Source organism: Eutrigla gurnardus (genome assembly GCF_963514095.1).
Source record: "Eutrigla gurnardus genome assembly, chromosome: 20".
Classification (NCBI taxonomy): domain Eukaryota; kingdom Metazoa; phylum Chordata; class Actinopteri; order Perciformes; family Triglidae; genus Eutrigla; species Eutrigla gurnardus.
Window position 1 is genome coordinate 5,827,534 of NC_139931.1, and position 17,799 is coordinate 5,845,332.

General features: G+C 37.4%; 1 protein-coding gene across 2 annotated transcripts; it reads right to left on the bottom strand.

The window, feature by feature from the left end:
• Positions 1–81: 81 nt before the first annotated feature.
• On the bottom strand, positions 82–4,696 carry cabp5b (calcium binding protein 5b). Of its 2 annotated transcripts, none has more exons than XM_084037926.1 (6): positions 4,469–4,696; positions 3,414–3,444; positions 3,157–3,300; positions 2,295–2,404; positions 1,971–2,082; positions 82–1,649 (listed from the first exon to the last, which is right to left on the bottom strand). In XM_084037926.1, the coding sequence occupies exons 1-6, from the start codon at positions 4,517–4,519 to the stop codon at positions 1,621–1,623; spliced, it is 477 nt and encodes a 158-aa protein (XP_083894052.1). In that variant the 5' UTR covers positions 4,520–4,696; the 3' UTR covers positions 82–1,620. The 2 variants fall into 2 exon arrangements, with proteins under 2 accessions (XP_083894052.1, XP_083894051.1); XM_084037925.1 differs by having other exon boundaries at positions 1,971–2,118; positions 4,469–4,690.
• Between the last annotated feature and the right edge of the window lie 13,103 nt (positions 4,697–17,799).

The following is a 17,799-nucleotide window of genomic DNA, read 5'->3' on the forward strand; positions in this document are numbered from 1 at the left end:
CCTGAATACAGGATAAGCGGTAGACAATGGATGGATATTTATATAATTGTTGGTTTGCTCGTGGTTAATATGCATAAATCAGGTTTTTGGTCAATTCTGTTTTTCTTGGAATCCAAATAACAAATGAATAACAATAAATCCATATTGACTGTGAATAGATTAACAGAGTAATCAAGTAATACACTTGTACACCTTTATTTATAAAGCATGTTATTTGTAGGAGGAACATGTTATACAATTAGTATTCAAATATGTTTTCTTATAAGCGACGATTAAAAACAAAAATAAAAATGTTTAGGTAATTTAATATCTATGGAATTGATGAGAAAATGGCCAGTTTTGTTGTTTTTTGGGGGAAAACATTCAGTCTGCAGCATTTAGTGAATGAATTTTGTGATTTAACACACTACAATATGATTCTGATTCATGACGCTCCATCTTTGGTGGTGGCGTGTGGGCGTGTGGGGTTGTTACTTTTTTTCAGTCAGTAGATGAGAATTAGAGTGGTGATTTTGTCTTATCTGCCATCTGCTCATCCATGATGAGGATTACAGAGACTGAACTAATCCATCCCACAGAAACAGATTATTCCTGAGATTGTTTATATGTACTGTAGTTGCATGTATGTTATTTCATGATGTGTGATTCATTCAAAACTGGACATTTATTTTATGAGCTATGTGGGATTTGGCAGGAAGCTAAACATCATTGACAAACGCACAAGAAAATAATATAGAAAGTCAAACACGGAATATGACTGTCAAAGGTTGGCGTTAAGGGACCAAGCTTATGCACCTTGCTGTGTCTCTGTTATGCCTTGTTATGTTTTATGTCTTGCGTTACTATTGGTCAATGCCGGTTCATGAAACAATATTGTTTTGCGTCCCAGCAACTGTATGTCATTACATTGATTCTATATCAAATGATTGTTGTTCTTCACATTAGCCTTCAACCTCAAAAGATTATGACCAGCACATTTTTTTGAAAGACAAAAATAGCTACTGTCGTATTTAACAGTTTACATGTTGGCCTTTTGTCATGCAAAAGCATTAGCAACCCCAGAGGGATTATTCGCAGAGATGTCAAATGAACAAAGTGGTTGAAAAACAAATCTGTTATTATTATTATTAGAATTATTTCTTCTTCAGAAATATCAGTCTAGACTGGACCAAACTGTTGATTACATTTCGGGTAGTACATTTTGACAGCAGTGCATCTGTGAACAGTGTCTGTGGAAGGAATGCATGTGGGGAGATTTGCTGGCAAATCGCGAAAACATGTGAAATTTGCCAAGAAAATAGGACAAATCGCAAACATCCGCAAAATACCTTGCACTTTTATTTTTGAAAAATTGAAATTTGTCTTTGAGATTCAAATATAATGTAAACATTGTGAATGTAGAACACATGTAAACATATTTTACTTCTGTAAAAGTATACCACAGTGTAAAAATCTGTAAGTTAAAGTCACATTCAAAATCTTAGTAGTAGTCGTGTTTTGGCTGTACAATATACTGAGTTGTAACAAAAGTAAAAGTACTCATTGTGTATAATGGCCCAGGAAAATAAAGTAAAATTATTCATAAGTAGTAGGCTGTCATCAGCATTCATTCTGTTGTCCTCATTTCTGCGACATCATCTTCACAAACTCTGTTAAGAGAACAGAGAACAGATATTGATCAGATAAATTCTACAGTAGGTTTTTAGAACAACTACAACTACATACGTCCAACTTCCAGCCTCGGCTTAGAATAATATAATATATAAATAACTGCCTGTCAAATGACACTTCTTTGATAGAAAGAATAATTATATTACTGTATGCGTGAACAAGAATTAAAATTACAGTAGATTACCAGAGCCATGCCACTTTTTCACAAATGTTTTTTGGATGAATTTATTTAACTCAATATGTAGACAGCTTCGGGTGACATAAGGCTATTCAAAAGGGTTGTATGTGCTTGTATATACCCTCAAAGTCAACTGTTCCATCTCCGTTGTTGTCAGCTTCTCTGACCACTGCATCGATCTCATGTTTGCTGGTTTGTTCTCCTAGTAACTTTACCATGGCATGCCTCAGCTCCTGAGATGTGATAGCACCATCACCATCTATATCAAACTGAAGGAGAGGAGAAGAAGAAGACAACAAAACAAAACATTAAAACGATTTTGGCCGTTGTGGACCGCAATTATAACATACTGTTTTGTCAGATTTCAGCGTTTACAGTGTGTTCATTTAATATCCACCGTGGGGTGCCAAAGACCACAAAGAAAGAATAGGTATGCTGAGCTCACCTCTCGAAATGCTTCTTTCAGCTCTTTCAACCCAATCATCCCTGCAGTTTCAGCCAAGAGCTTGGGGGTCATTAGTTCCACAAAATCGTCAAAGTCCACCCGTCCCCCCACTGTGATAAGACACATGACGGCACTAATATAAGTAATAGAAGGCAGTAGCCGGAGAACACAGCTGAAGAAAAGTGTGAGTGCTATAAAACCATTGTGTCTTTTAACTTGCTGCAGTGATACTCTTTAACATATAACATTTCAATAACAAATAACATTTGCTATTGACTTAATTCATTGATGTGCATGAGATGGTTCACATTCAACTGTCAAATGTGATGTACAAATATAGTTTAACTAAGATGATAGCTATGCTTTACGAAAAGCCAGAAATATGCATGTGATTGTTCCTCCATTTGGTCAGCTGTATACCTTCTGAAAATAGAAACATGCAAATATGTCTCAGGAGACCTTTGTGAGTGTGAAAGACTCCTTACACATTCAAAAAAAGAAAGAAAGAGATGCTTTACATGATTCAGATGGCCACCCTGGATGAGAAACCTGCATTCAAAGAAGAACTGACAGGAAATAACCAATGGTGCCATTTGCTTTTTACGGTAGCAATAAAACAAATATGAGATATGTAGTGTACATAAACTATAAAACCATGGAATCGCAATGTAATGGTGAATATGTTGATGATACATTGATGTGTCATGTGTGTGTGTGTGTGTGTGTGTGTGTGTGTGTGTGTGCTGCATAAGTAGTAACTGGCGTGCACTAGGGCCCATCATAATAGCGTGCACAGGGACCCGTCGTATACCTTACACCACTTACAGCATATTAAAAGGTTGGATTATATTACTCCACTTACGATTCATGTTGATGTTCTGACTCAGTTCTATGAGCTCCATCTCAGTCGGCATGTAACCCATAGTCCTCATCAGGTTCCCCAGGTCCTTACAGGTTATGAACCCGTCCTTGTCCTTATCAAACTCCACAAAAGCTTCACGTAACTCTAGACAGCACACAGACGCAGAATATGATTGGCATGTGACTCAAATTTAAGACGGGTGATCAACATTATACAGGACTCTAACAAGTATATCTGAAAGCATAAACAGCAGTTACCTTCAATCTCATCGTTTGTGAGAGCTCTTGTCTGCAAAACAACAATGGCATTGATAAAAACAGGAAATTATTTTAATGTTTTATTAAATACAGCAGTTGACCACAAAATGCACAACTATTGTTATATCTACATTGTTTCAAGGCATTGACCTCCTATAAGCTCCATACATAAATATACAGATATGTTTTGCATCCGAAAAATGAAGTCTCTTTGGAATGCTAAACGCACTTGTTCAAATTGTGACTGAGATTTTTACATGCGTGTACAGAGATTTTATGAAGAATAAAAAGAGGGGCTGTCACTCATTATTGTTTTACACCAGTTTAACAAAATGTTGTTGTAATCAGTGTAATGCAGTTGCAGAAGTTCCACCTCTGCTGAACAGAGTCGTTTGCTTGTTTATTTAAGTTCATTGATATTAAACGTGTTGTGAGTTCAAATTTCACCCGATTCGTCAACAACGGCCAATTATGCAGCAGATCAAATGAACGGTTCTGGAGATGTCAGAGCTAGATTTCTGTTTTTGTTTGTTTTTGTTGTGACACACATAATTGTGCCGTTGTTAATACGTCACATGTTTAATTAAAATCACAATATTTTCTCCGCTGAACATTTATTATTTCCACTGTTGCTCATAATATTAGGTTGTTTATTTAAAGATTACACTGATATATAAATATACGTAATTCATCTGAGATTTAGAAAAGATATAAGCTAAATACATGTCGATAGTAAGGGAGAAATAACCGATTCTATGATGCATCGCGATGCTTGTTGAACGATTTTTGTGGCAATATTTCCACATTTTATATAAGAAATGTAGCACATCAACAGTATCATACAAATAGGAATTGGTTTGGAAGATTTTAACGAAAATTTGTCATTATATTTAAATCCAAAATAGAGATGCATCGTCATCGAGAATCGTTTAATAATTGAATCGGGATCACCTGAATCGTACTCAAATCGAATTGTGACGATCCCCACCACTAGTAAAAAATACATAAACAAGTATGAAATCATAAACTGTACCCGTAAAACCATTTCAACTTACTGGTCTCTTCGTTCCTCCCCTGAGAAAGATGCAGGCTTGTTGAATACTCATGATGACGGCCTTAGTAGAGATCCTGGCTGCTTGTATTTGTGAATTTCTTTGTTGAAGAAATGATATGTCGCTAAATCATTCAGCTTCTTTTTTTCTGTGCGAGCATGTGTCTGTGTGTAAACTGTGACCAGCAGTGATCTGCGTATATGCCAGAGGAGGGATGAGATCTCGTATGGATTATCTCTGCAGCTTTCGACTAGAAAAGGAAAATAGGCTTAGTGCTGTTTCATATAGTAAGTCAAACAAATGTTTACAAATGAAAAAAATAATGATCTCACTGTATCTTTTCACCTTTCTGTGTGTGTGTTTGCTTATTGTTTGCAATTTGGTGACTGCTTCTATTCTTTCATATGGTGTTTGTTGAGTAAATGACTGCTGGATAAAGCGTTCTATCTGTAATGAGTAACAAAACAGAATACAACAGATGGGAAAATGGATAAGGAAAAAAATCTAGCATTAATAATCATGTGAATCACATGTCTATAGATGCATGCTGAAATGAATAAAAATCATATAAAATAGAGACAAGTTATCTGATCATAAATACATGAATTGCAGCACGTAGAATGCTTGTTCACTGTATTTTCAAACAAGAGTCATCCTCATCAGCCTATTACATAAGCATATGCGTATAATTAAAGGTTCTGTGCGATGTGTGAAGATATTCTCAGTCAATGGTCACATTTGTGGATGAATTGTTTGTTGCGTTGCATGAGAAGCCCAAGAATCAAGCAAATAAGCGCATGAGAAATTTGATCATACAACATTATATTTGTCCGTCTGCATGTATGAGCGGGATCAGTATTATCTGAAATCACAAGCAGGATGCCAGATAATGCCATGAAATCACTTTTCATTTCTTTTTACATAACTGCATTGATCCTATTCATATACGTATACGACGCAGGGAATGATTGGATTTTGTGAAAACATTTCTTAATGAATGTGGCATTTCACTCAGAGTTACATCATCCTTATGCTTGGAATATATTCAAAAATTAAAGTGATGAAAAGACGTTTTCCATTAAAAGAAACTACTGTATGTTATGACACAGTAGCATGATGACATTTTAGAAATGTTTAATTTCTCTTGAGAGGTTTTAGTTGAACGGGTAATTTAGTAGGATCACAGTGGTGCTGTTGGGTTGATTAAGCTATTTTCCTGCAGTTTTTGTCTGTTGCAAATTATTGTCCGGACAAGCCTATAAAAATGGTATTATGGTGTAAAAATCTGCATTGACAGATATCATTTTAGTTGCATGGATGGTGAGAATTTAGAGGACCATTTGATTTTTTAACCATTCTTGGATCAGGCAGCATGCAGAGAAAGCACTTGAATGGATGGGGGCTATTTACTTTGATGCAAGGAAAACAATTTATGAAAATAGTGTACAGGGGCCTGTACAAATCATCAGAGATAATAAAAACAAGATGGCGTATCTGAGAGTGTCCAACATAAAACCAGAAGAATGTGCTGTGTATTACTGTGCTAGATACACACACTGTGTATTACAAGCAGAGGGTCTCACAAAAACAACTTACTTTTCCAATCACCAACAGCAAAAGATATTATATTTAACATATTATGACAAACCAGTATGTCACCATACCTACAGTTACACAGAAAAGTCCCCAATGCAACAGAAGAGGTTGTGGTTTGTGACTTCCTCTTTTTTATGTTTTTCTGCCAACACGTGCTTTTCTACAACAATGTACGCTGCTGGTTAATACTATTCCCACATGTTATTTTGTAAGGCAGGTGTAAATCATTTTACGTTACGTTATATTTAAACTATAGTAAAATTAGAAATTGTAGTAAAATAAAATTGATGATTGAAAGGAGAAATTCCTCATAAAAAACAATGCATGGACTAAAAAAAGTCATCCCACTAAATCAAAGAGTAGAAAAAACAATTGATTTGTATCACTTCTTGCATGAGGCCCATCATAGGATAAAGAACGTGCACTATAAGAACCAATGTGATTCGATTTAATTGACATTAAAAGTGCTGATGATGGTATATTTGTCCAAATCAAACCCTTCTTCCGACACTGAAAAAAGCTCCAGATGTTAATTACACAACGTCGTTTTTTGCTAAATGGCCTAAGAAGATGATTTCAGACTCCAAGCAGCTCCACACCAAACCACAGCAGCTCATCTGAAGACACTGAGGTGTCTGCTACTACTAATAAGTTCCTCAGCTCCACGCCCACTTTCACATGTCATAGGTTTGATTCCATGCAAACTCAGTAGTCTTTCTTGCAACGCAGTTATAAAAACTTCCAATGGGATGGTCAGTGGAGGTTATAGAGCATCAGAATCTCAAATTCTCTTCACTTTCAACAGAAACCATGTTCTCTGTCGCTCTGCTGCTGCTGTTTGCAGCTGGATGTGAGTCTCCCTGGATTTGTCAAAGTCAGTCTTTCTTCTGTTACAGTAGAACTTGATCTTTTTTTTTTTTTTTTTACAGGTGTGAAGTGTGAACAGCTGACACAGCCAGCCTCTGTGACTGTGCAGCCAGGTCAACGTCTGACCATCACCTGTCAGGTGTCTTATTCTCTTAGCAGCGACTACACAGCTTGGATCAGACAGCCTGCAGGGAAAGGACTGGAGTGGATGAGTAGAGACTCAAATGTCAAAGATTCACTGAAGAACAAGTTCAGTGTCAACTTAGACTCTTCCAGCAGCACAGTGACTCTAAACGGGCAGAATATGCAGCCTGAAGACACTGCTGTGTATTACTGTGCCAGAGACCCACAATGACACAAACCATCAGTAGAGCTGAACAAAAACCCCTCAGTGCCTGAACTCTTGTAACATGAAGCCACCAGAGGAGGAGCCCTCGGACCACTAACCACTTCTACCAGCTCACTGTCAAAGTAAAGAAGGAAACAGTCTTTTAATTTAATTTAATTATTCAAGCTTGTGATCCAACTAGAGTATAAATGAATCCTCATAAAGTCTAATTTATCTTACATGAAATCATTAGCCAACTTCATGATGATTTACGTCTTTTATGTAACATTTATGTTGGCAGCACTCCCTTGAGCCACATGAATGTTTATATTGTTCTGATAATTGTAGACTCACTCTTCTTACAATTAATGGATAAGGCCTATTGTCAGAATGCTTTGTCATTTTTAAAATGTGCTTTTATCAGAGATTAAAGTTCTCTTTCAAGAACAGCTGAACATTTCATCTTCCATTTGATTCATTTAAATAACTTGTAGTCAGCTGATTTATTATCATCGGTATGTAAATCAGCCTCCTTGTGAGTTGCCTCATAAGGAAGTGAAGTGTGTGTGTTTGTTGTGTGTCAGAGACAGAAGAGCTCACATCAGTTCATCTCCAACATCATCATGTTCTCTGTCGCTCTGATGCTGCTGCTGGCAGCTGCAACCTGTGAGGAGCTTTTAGTGGATTCACACTATTAAACACATTAGAAACGCTGAACAGTCGGTGAATGATGGAGATCATGTTGATTTGTGTTTCCACAGGTGTGAACAGTATTGATCTCATCCAGCCAGACTCGATGGTGGTGCAGCCTGGACAGTCTTTGACCATCACCTGTCAGGTCTCTGGTTATTCTTTGACTGATAACAGCTATGCAACAGGTTGGATCAGACAGAGTGAAGGAAAACCGATGGACTGGATTAACGATAAGTGGGGAGGAGGAAGCTTTTACCAAAATGAAGCTCTGAAGAACAAGTTCAGCTACAGCAGAGACACTTCTGCTCGAACAGTGACTCTGAAAGGAACGAATCTGCAGCCTGAGGACACAGCTGTGTATTACTGTGTCCGTCGGCCCCACAGTGATACAAACCACCAACAGACCTGCACAAATACTCAGCAACCATGTGACTCAGCCCCACACACACACGTTAACAATGAGACATAAAAATAAATAAAGTCATCTGCAGTTACTCCCTGATAGAAGCTCACTTTAACATGATAACAAAAACTCACTTTGGGGATATTGTAAAACTGATTGTCAAAGTCTTCATGTGATGCAAACTGCTTAATAATGAGCACAAAAAAACTTGAACAATGTGTTTCCTACTTTTCCTAACCTATTCCACAAATAATACTGAAATATGCAAGAGGGACCCGTGTACAGTAAACATTTATTTTTATTTTTCACACCAGGAAGTGATCCAAGTCAAATCTATTCCACACTGTGAGGAGGAGTCGATGCAAACCTGGGATGTCTTCCACCTCTACTTATGTGACTGCAGAGAGGACAGAGGACAGTGGACACACAGTTCAACATGATGGACTACAGGACAGGACTGCTGCTTCTAAATATGATTAAAAAACATTAAATATAATTACAAGATTACATGTTAATAAAAGGGCTAAAGACTGCTCACCAAAGTGGTTGCTGAAATTAAACTTCATACTTTAATATTGAAATTCAAAATGATAAAACACAAACATTTGAGTACCACTGATGTATGACTGGCTTCAGAGATATATTTTTTTTATCAAAAAATAAGATACTGACAAAACAATAATAATCATATTGCTCGATAAAACAAACCAACTGAAAACAACACGTTTCAGTTCCTGAGCAGCTGTGCACATCTGCAATCAATGAAACTATCAAAAATATTTCATGCAAAGCTGCAAACCAGCAGCATCGCTGAAGTTAACTTAAGTTTCATACCATTAACATGATCCTGGCTGCTGTCTCTGCATTTCTGTTTACAGCAAATAAAGTCAGAAAGTCAGCAAAGAAATCAAGAATGCAATAATTACAAAAAAGCTGAACTCATGCATTTAACATTTTTTAAATAACAATTATATAGATAGAATACACAAAATAAACATTGACAGTTTAAGGCAAAGCTCATATTTATTTTTTTATTTCTGTAAATATGGGGACTCTTTATTAAAATGTTACTATTAAGTGTGTCATTAAATTAAAATATGATTTCCAGGCATGTTTTCACCCTGCACATATAAACACACTGAACAGACTCTTATGGCTCAATTAGACCAATGTTGATGTTTAACATGTTTGATTGTATGCAAACTCAGTGGCCTTCCTCTTTACGCAGCTATAAAACATCACATCAGGCTGCCAGTGGAGTTCACAGCACGTCACTTCCAACATCATCATGTTCTCTGTCGCTCTGCTGCTGCTGCTGGCAGCTGGATGTGAGTCTCTTTGGATTTGTCAAAGTCAGCAGTTCTGCTTTTGCAGTGTATTTTTTAAACATTTACTTTTCTTTTTACAGGTGTGAAGTGTGAACAGCTGACACAGCCAGCCTCTGTGACTGTGCAGCCAGGTCAACGTCTGACCATCACCTGTCAGGTGTCTTATTCTCTTAGCAGCTACTACACAGCTTGGATCAGACAGCCTGCAGGGAAAGGACTGGAGTGGATCGGATCTAAATATACAGGAGCTTCTTACTATAAAGATTCACTGAAGAACAAGTTCAGTATCAGCTTAGACACTTCCAGCAAAACGGTGACTCTAAACGGAGAGAATATGCAGCCTGAAGACACTGCTGTGTATTACTGTGCCAGAGACCCACAATGACACAAACCATCAGTAGAGCTGAACAAAAACCCCTCAGTGCCTGAACTCTTGTAACATGAAGCCACCAGAGGAGGAGCCCTCGGACCACTAACCACTTCTACCAGCTCACTGTCACAGTAAAGAAGGAAACAGTCTTTAGATCTTCAATACTGTAATATCACATACTGTAATATGACACTACAATCACTGTTACATCAGTGAGGATATAAAGTACACACTTTCAAGGGATTGAATACATTCAGCTCACAACTTGATTTTAAAAGCTTGTGATCCAACTACAATAGAAAATGGTCCTCAAAATGTCCGTTTCTCTTCCATGATATTATTTACAAAAACACTCACATAATTATTTTTTGGATCATAACTGCATTAGTGACTGACTCAGTAGTGTAAAGCCAACTTTGAGATGTTAATTAGTCAAACTATAGAAAGGTTTGCAACACATAATGTGTGTTTGTCAGAGATTCAAGTTCCACCTTCTGTTTGTGTGAGATGAAGAACACATGAGTGTTTAATTTTCTTTTTTGATCATTTAAATAAAATGGTCTTCAGTTACTTTATTATCATCGGTATGTAAATCAGCCTCCTTGTGCTCCCCAAATGTCCTCTCTCCGACCTCTACATGCTCACCACTACTTAATATATGGAAAACAATGAAATATCTTCACACATTTAAGTGGAAGACACACAGATGTAAATAACAAGGTCACCAAGTGACCACATTCAAATAACAATAAAAATAACTTGAGGTTAAAAAGTCAAACAAAATAAGTTGTAAGAGATACAATGAGTTTCTTTAAAACACATAAAATATGGTCAATTAGGAGAAAGCCATAATCGGAAAAATGAGTTTTGAAGAGAGATTGAAAAGATGACACTGTTTAATTGCTCCTCTGATTCCAAAACTGAGGGACAAATACAGCAAAGCACAAGTTACCAGTTGAATCTGGTTGACTGTTTGTGAGGAGGAGTCGATGCAAACCTGGGATGTCTTCCACCTCTACTTATGTGACTGCAGAGAGGACAGAGGACAGTGGACACACAGTTCAACATGATGGACTACAGGACAGGACTGCTGCTTCTAACTGTCTGCTGGGCAGGTGAACATTGTCACTAGTCTTGATTTGACAAAGTTTCCTTTTGTGTCACTGACATATTTCACATGTTTTATGTTTGTTTTAGGTGTTGATGGTCAGACTCTGACAGAATCTGAACCAGTGGTCAAAAGACCTGGAGAATCTCACAGACTGACCTGTACAGCCTCTGGGTTTACACTCAGTAGCTACTGGATGGCTTGGATCAGACAGGCTCCTGGAAAAGGACCGGAGTGGATTGCATATATCTACACGGATAGTAGCTACATCTACTACTCTCAGTCAGTTCAAGGCCGGTTTACCGTCTCCAGAAACAACAACATGCAGCAGCTGTATCTGCAGATGAACACTCTGAAGACGGAAGATTCTGCTGTTTATTATTGTGCTCGAGACTCACAGTGACTGGAGTTGGTGGAGCAGCTGTACAAAATCCTACAGCACTCATTCTTACTGGGCTGATAGACTTAAAGTATTTTTCATTGACATTATTTACTTTATTCTTGATATATTTAGTTTTTACGTATTCCATCATATTTTTTACATATAATATATTCATCATTATACAAAAAATCATGAAAAAATCATATTAATAATAAATATCATTAATACATATGAAATACAATAACGATTACATGTTCATTAAAGGGCTAAAGACTGCTCCCAAAAGTGGTTGCTGAAATTAAACTTAATACTTTAATACTGAAATTAAAAAATGATAATACACAAACATTTGATTACAACTGATGTAAGACTGGCTTCAAAGATACATTTTTTATGAGAAAATAGGTTACTGATAAAATAATAATCATATTGCTCAATAATTCAAACCAACTGAAAACATTTCACTCTTTCCATCACATGTTGTATTTAAGTGCTTCATGAAAACCATTTCTGAGACGAGACAGTGTTGATCTATAAAGTGGAGGAGAAGTGGAATGATTACAGCATTTTACTTACATGAACCTATAAACCTCAATGCCTTTAGATAAACACTATTTTTTTCATCTAACACAACACACAAAGGAACAATAAAGCATTTGTTTTTTGCATTTTGTAACAAAAGTTTCAGTTCCTGAGCAGCTGTGCACATCTGCAATCAATGAAACCATCAAAAATATTTCATGCAAAGCTGCAAACGAGCAGCATCTCTGAAGTTAACTTAAGTTTCATACCATTAACATGATCCTGGCTGCTGTCTCTGCATTTCTGTTTACAGCAAATAAAGTCAGGAAGTCAGCAAAGAAATCAAGAATACAATAATTACAAAAAAGCTGAACTCATGCGTTTAACGTTTTTTTTAAATAACAATTATATAGATAGAATACACAAAATAAACATTGACAGTTTAAGGCAAAGCTAATATTTATTTTTTATTTCTGTAAATACGGGGACTCTTTATTAAAATGTTACAATTAGTGTGTCATTAAATTAAAATATGATTTCCAGGCATGTTTTCACCCTGCACATACAAACACACTGAACAGACTCTTATGGCTCAATTAGACCAATGTTGATGTTTAACATGTTTGATTGTATGCAAACTCAGTGGCCTTCCTCTTTACGCAGCTATAAAACATCACATCAGGCTGCCAGTGGAGTTCACAGCACGTCACTTCCAACATCATCATGTTCTCTGTCGCTCTGCTGCTGCTGCTGGCAGCTGGATGTGAGTCTCTTTGGATTTGTCAAAGTCAGCAGTTCTGCTTTTGCAGTGTATTTTTTAAACATTTACTTTTCTTTTTACAGGTGTGAAGTGTGAACAGCTGACACAGCCAGCCTCTGTGACTGTGCAGCCAGGTCAACGTCTGACCATCACCTGTCAGGTGTCTTATTCTCTTAGCAGCTACCGGACACACTGGATCAGACAGCCTGCAGGGAAAGGACTGGAGTGGATCGGATCTGACTGTGTTGGATGCACCGCATATTATAAAGATTCACTGAAGAACAAGTTCAGTGTCAGCTTAGACACTTCCAGCAAAACGGTGACTCTAAACGGAGAGAATATGCAGCCTGAAGACACTGCTGTGTATTACTGTGCCAGAGACCCACAATGACACAAACCATCAGTAGAGCTGAACAAAAACCCCTCAGTGCCTGAACTCTTGTAACATGAAGCCACCAGAGGAGGAGCCCTCGGACCACTAACCACTTCTACCAGCTCACTGTCACAGTAAAGAAGGAAACAGTCTTTAGATCTTCAATACTGTAATATCACATACTGTAATATGACACTACAATCACTGTTACATCAGTGAGGATATAAAGTACACACTTTCAAGGGATTGAATACATTCAGCTCACAACTTGATTTTAAAAGCTTGTGATCCAACTACAATAGAAAATGGTCCTCAAAATGTCCGTTTCTCTTCCATGATAATATTTCACTAATTCTTGAGATTAGGGACAAAAGTACTTTTGAAAAGTGACAAACAAAAAATCAATGCCACATTAATTTGAATTGGATATCTTCATAAACACAGGTCTCATCTATCTACCATGAAAAGGAACAGGCAATTTATTTAACATATTCTTATAAAAATTGACATTTACTCAGTGAGTAACTTGACATTTGTCAACTCCGTCGGACACATGAAAATATGTTTTTTGTGTGTTTGATCAATTCACCAACACTGTGAAATCTTTAAGTGTGTAGAAATGGTGTGTGTAGAAGAAATTGTGTTACCTTACAATTCTTATTTGGTTTTGGTATAATGTTCCTTTCTCTCTAAACATCAAATGTCCTGCTGAGCTGTTTTCCATTGTGTTAACCCTTGCCGTCTTGATGAAAAGACCCTTTGATCTGTCCACCTTCCTGGACCGTCTCCGAAACACCTTCATCTCACATACTTGATCAAGGCCTTCATGAATAACCCCTGTTGTGACACTATGTAGAAAGAACCCAGCTGTTCCGAGGGAAGTCACAACTTTATGTTGTCTCAGGACGTCTCTTCCAAGTGGAAGAGACGTGTATTGAATCTATGTAAATCCACTGTTTAGACCTGCCCCTTTGGTTCTGTCTATAAAGTTGTCCCTCACCTCACAGAATGTAGAATGGACTGTGTGGCAACTGCGACATTGCTCTTTCTCCACTGTCAGTGATTAAACCTCATTTGAACCAGCCACAGAATTGGACCTGAAGAGTTTCTTCCACATGTGCCTTAACAAGCTTAATTGATAAATTGCATTATATAGACTTTTAATATTATTTTCCATTGTTTTGAAATGAGCCAATTTAAATTACCTTCATTTCGTTGAGTATTTTTTTCATTTTTATATATACAATCAGTGGTTTTGTGCACAAAAGACACTGATGGATGTAGATAAGTTGGTGTTTTAATATATGAACACAGTCAAATGGGCAACAGAAATATGCATTTTTGTATAAACATGAAAAACCTCCATCATACGGTGTTGACGCACAACTGACGGTGTTGACAAATTAATGGAGAATCAAACTGATTAAGGATATGTAGCATGTTCTGAACGTGGCAAAGGGAGAGACCATAAAGGGAAAGGGTATCAAACTTCAAACAAGGAGTACCTGGTCACAGGATCTTTAAGGCACACATGAAAATCTCAAAATGTTCCTGGGGAAATTTTGAACGGACCACAGGGGCTACTGCCGGTGTTTGTACATTATGATGAGATTCTTCAGAGATTTCAAACGAGACGGAGTTGTTTTAGAGGCAAATACAGAGACTGTTTGCTGAAAAACATGAATTTACCTCTAAAACGGCTCCGTCTCGTAACGTTACATTTTCATTACATAGCGTGGTGAATGTGCAGGTCACAACTAGTCCAAGAAAGCATTTTGGAGTTGTTGGATTGTGTATTTGATGAGTTTGATGAGGGAAACCAGGAAATCCCATTAGCCTCCTCAGCATAGCTCTGAGCAGCTAAAAATAGTTTACACAGACAAATAAAGGTAATGAACCTACTGCTGTGAATATAGGGATTATGGCAATGGGCCAATTTGCCAAAATGTTGAACTGTCCCTTTGTTTTTGTTTTGTTAAGATTTTTTTCTGGCATAGACACATTTTATTTAGCAGTGGTAAGAAAGGAAACATGGGAGAGAGAGGGGGATGTGACATGCAGCAAAGGACCTCCGGTCAGGATTCGAACCAGGGTCTGCTGCATATATGCGTACATGGCATGTCCTCTAACCACTAGACCACCTGCGTGGCGGTGAACTATCCCTTTAACTGTAGCTGTGGCCTGAGACTCAGTTAAAGGGTTACCGTGGCAACTTGAAGTCCCCACCAGGCTAAGGGAGACAGAAACGTGGAGAAAAAGAGCCATTTTCTGCTTCTGCGCTGGTCTCACATTTGGGCTGTTTCTGACAAAACGGTAGGTCTTATCAGAAACAAAACACACCATCATCGCTGTAAGGACTTTGTTTCTGCATACAAATACTTGGCAGACATACTGGGTGGATCCCCAAGAAGACATTGAATGTTCTAATGAGCGGAGGATGGGGAGGTGGGTCGTGGGCACTGACCTAGAATGGGTGGGAATATTCAAATGTGCCTTATTCCTACATCAGAGTAAGCGCCGAAATTGACAGGCTCATCTGAAAAAAAGCGCGGGGTATTTTCAGAAATCCGTTTCTCACTCAAAGAAGCATGTGCGGCCTTATTTCACCAAAGACCCCAAACAACACCCCAAATCCCAGAAAAAGTGGGTTTTGTCATTATGTCAACTTTAATTCAATCAAAATGTATACTTAGATTATATTATCATGTTATATAGTTGTTATGCATTCATTAATAAGGATTTGGGAGCACTTTTCCACTTGAAAAAATGACATGTTTTTCAAATTACTCATATCTAGTAAAAGGTAGCCATTTAGATTTTTCTCAGTTGTCAGATGCCACTAAACTAAACCTAAATACCAACTTTTATTTCAAAATTATTGATTGAAATCACCCCTAATTTGAAGACAGTGTTGACACACACTAGCTGTGACCTCAGAGATTTCAACTTGTTTGCTGAATATTTAAAAAAATGTAAAACTTACGAGACCATGTGTTGGACTGCTGCATCCATCAGCAGGAAGGAGTCAAAGGGGGTACTCAGGGTGAAGGCTGACCAAAATATGTTTGATTTATTTAGAATTTGAAAAATATCTTACGGAGTTGACATGAATTAAGGACAAACTTTGAGAGGCTGTTGTTAATGTATAAAATAATGGAATGTCCACTTTAAATGTTTTGTGGTATTTTATTAAGCCATACAATTAACCTCATATTAATATTTGGACATTTTGGGCATTTTAAAACACTTATTTTCGGCAGTTTGATACTGTGACCTCTACGGAGGACGAGTTCATTTGCATGGGCTTTCATAGTACAGTGCCCGTATTTTATCAAATTACTATGAAATATTATAAATATATACAAAACTAAGGGTGTACACATACAAAAGTCTTTCATATCCAACTTTTAAAGCCTTTTTAAAATAAATAATTTATTGTTTTTTTAAGACAAATTGCAACATTTTGATGTGGGACATGTTTTGTCCCTTATCTCAAGAATCAGTGATTTACAAAAACACTCACATAATTATTTTTTGGATCATAACTGCATTAGTGACTGACTCAGTAGTGTAAAGCCAACTTTGAGATGTTAATTAGTCAAACTATAGAAAGGTTTGCAACACATAATGTGTGTTTGTCAGAGATTCAAGTTCCACCTTCTGTTTGTGTGAGATGAAGAACACATGAGTGTTTAATTTTCTTTTTAGATCATTTAAATAAAATGGTCTTCAGTTACTTTATTATCATCGGTATGTAAATCAGCCTCCTTGTGATCCCCAAATGTCCTCTCTCCGGCCTCTACATGCTCACCACTACTTAATATATGGAAAACAATGAAATATCTTCACACATTTAAGTGGAAACACACAGATGTAAATAACAAGGTCACCAAGTGACCACATTCAAATAACAATAATAATAACTTAAGGTTAAAAAGTCAAACAAAATAAGTTGTAAGAGATACAATAAGTTCCTTTAAAACACACATAATAAAATATGGTCAATTAGGAGAAAGCCATAATGGGAAAAATGAGTTTTGAAGAGAGATTGAAAAGATGACACTGTTTAATTGCTCCTCTGATTCCAAAACTGAGGGACAAATACAGCAAAGCACAAGTTACCAGTTGAATCTGGTTGACTGTTTGTGAGGAGGAGTCGATGCAAACCTGGGATGTCTTCCACCTCTACTTATGTGACTGCAGAGAGGACAGAGGACAGTGGACACACAGTTCAACATGATGGACTACAGGACAGGACTGCTGCTTCTAACTGTCTGCTGGGCAGGTGAACATTGTCACTAGTCTTGATTTGACAAAGTTTCCTTTTGTGTCACTGACATATTTCACATGTTTTATGTTTGTTTTAGGTGTTGATGGTCAGACTCTGACACAATCTGAACCAGTGGTCAAAAGACCTGGAGAATCTCACAGACTGACCTGTACAGCCTCTGGGTTTACACTCAGCAGCTATTATATGGCTTGGATCAGACAGGCTCCTGGAAAAGGACTGGAGTGGATTGCAACTATCAGCTCGGGTAGTGGTGGCAGCACCTACTACCCTCAGTCAGTTCGAGGCCGGTTTACCGTCTCCAGAAACAACAACA

What these genes read in the sequence shown, in the direction of transcription:
- cabp5b (XM_084037925.1), bottom strand. Translation starts at nt 4,519, where the DNA reads ATGAGTATTCAACAAGCCTGCATCTTTCTCAGGGGAGGAACGAAGAGA. An exon ending in GGGGAGGAACGAAGAGACCA is followed by an intron (nt 3,445 to 4,468) that starts GTAAGTTGAAAT and finishes GTTGTTTTGCAG; the next exon opens with ACAAGAGCTCTCACAAACGA. An exon ending in TGAAAGAAGCATTTCGAGAG is followed by an intron (nt 2,119 to 2,294) that starts GTGAGCTCAGCA and finishes CCTCTCCTTCAG; the next exon opens with TTTGATATAGATGGTGATGG.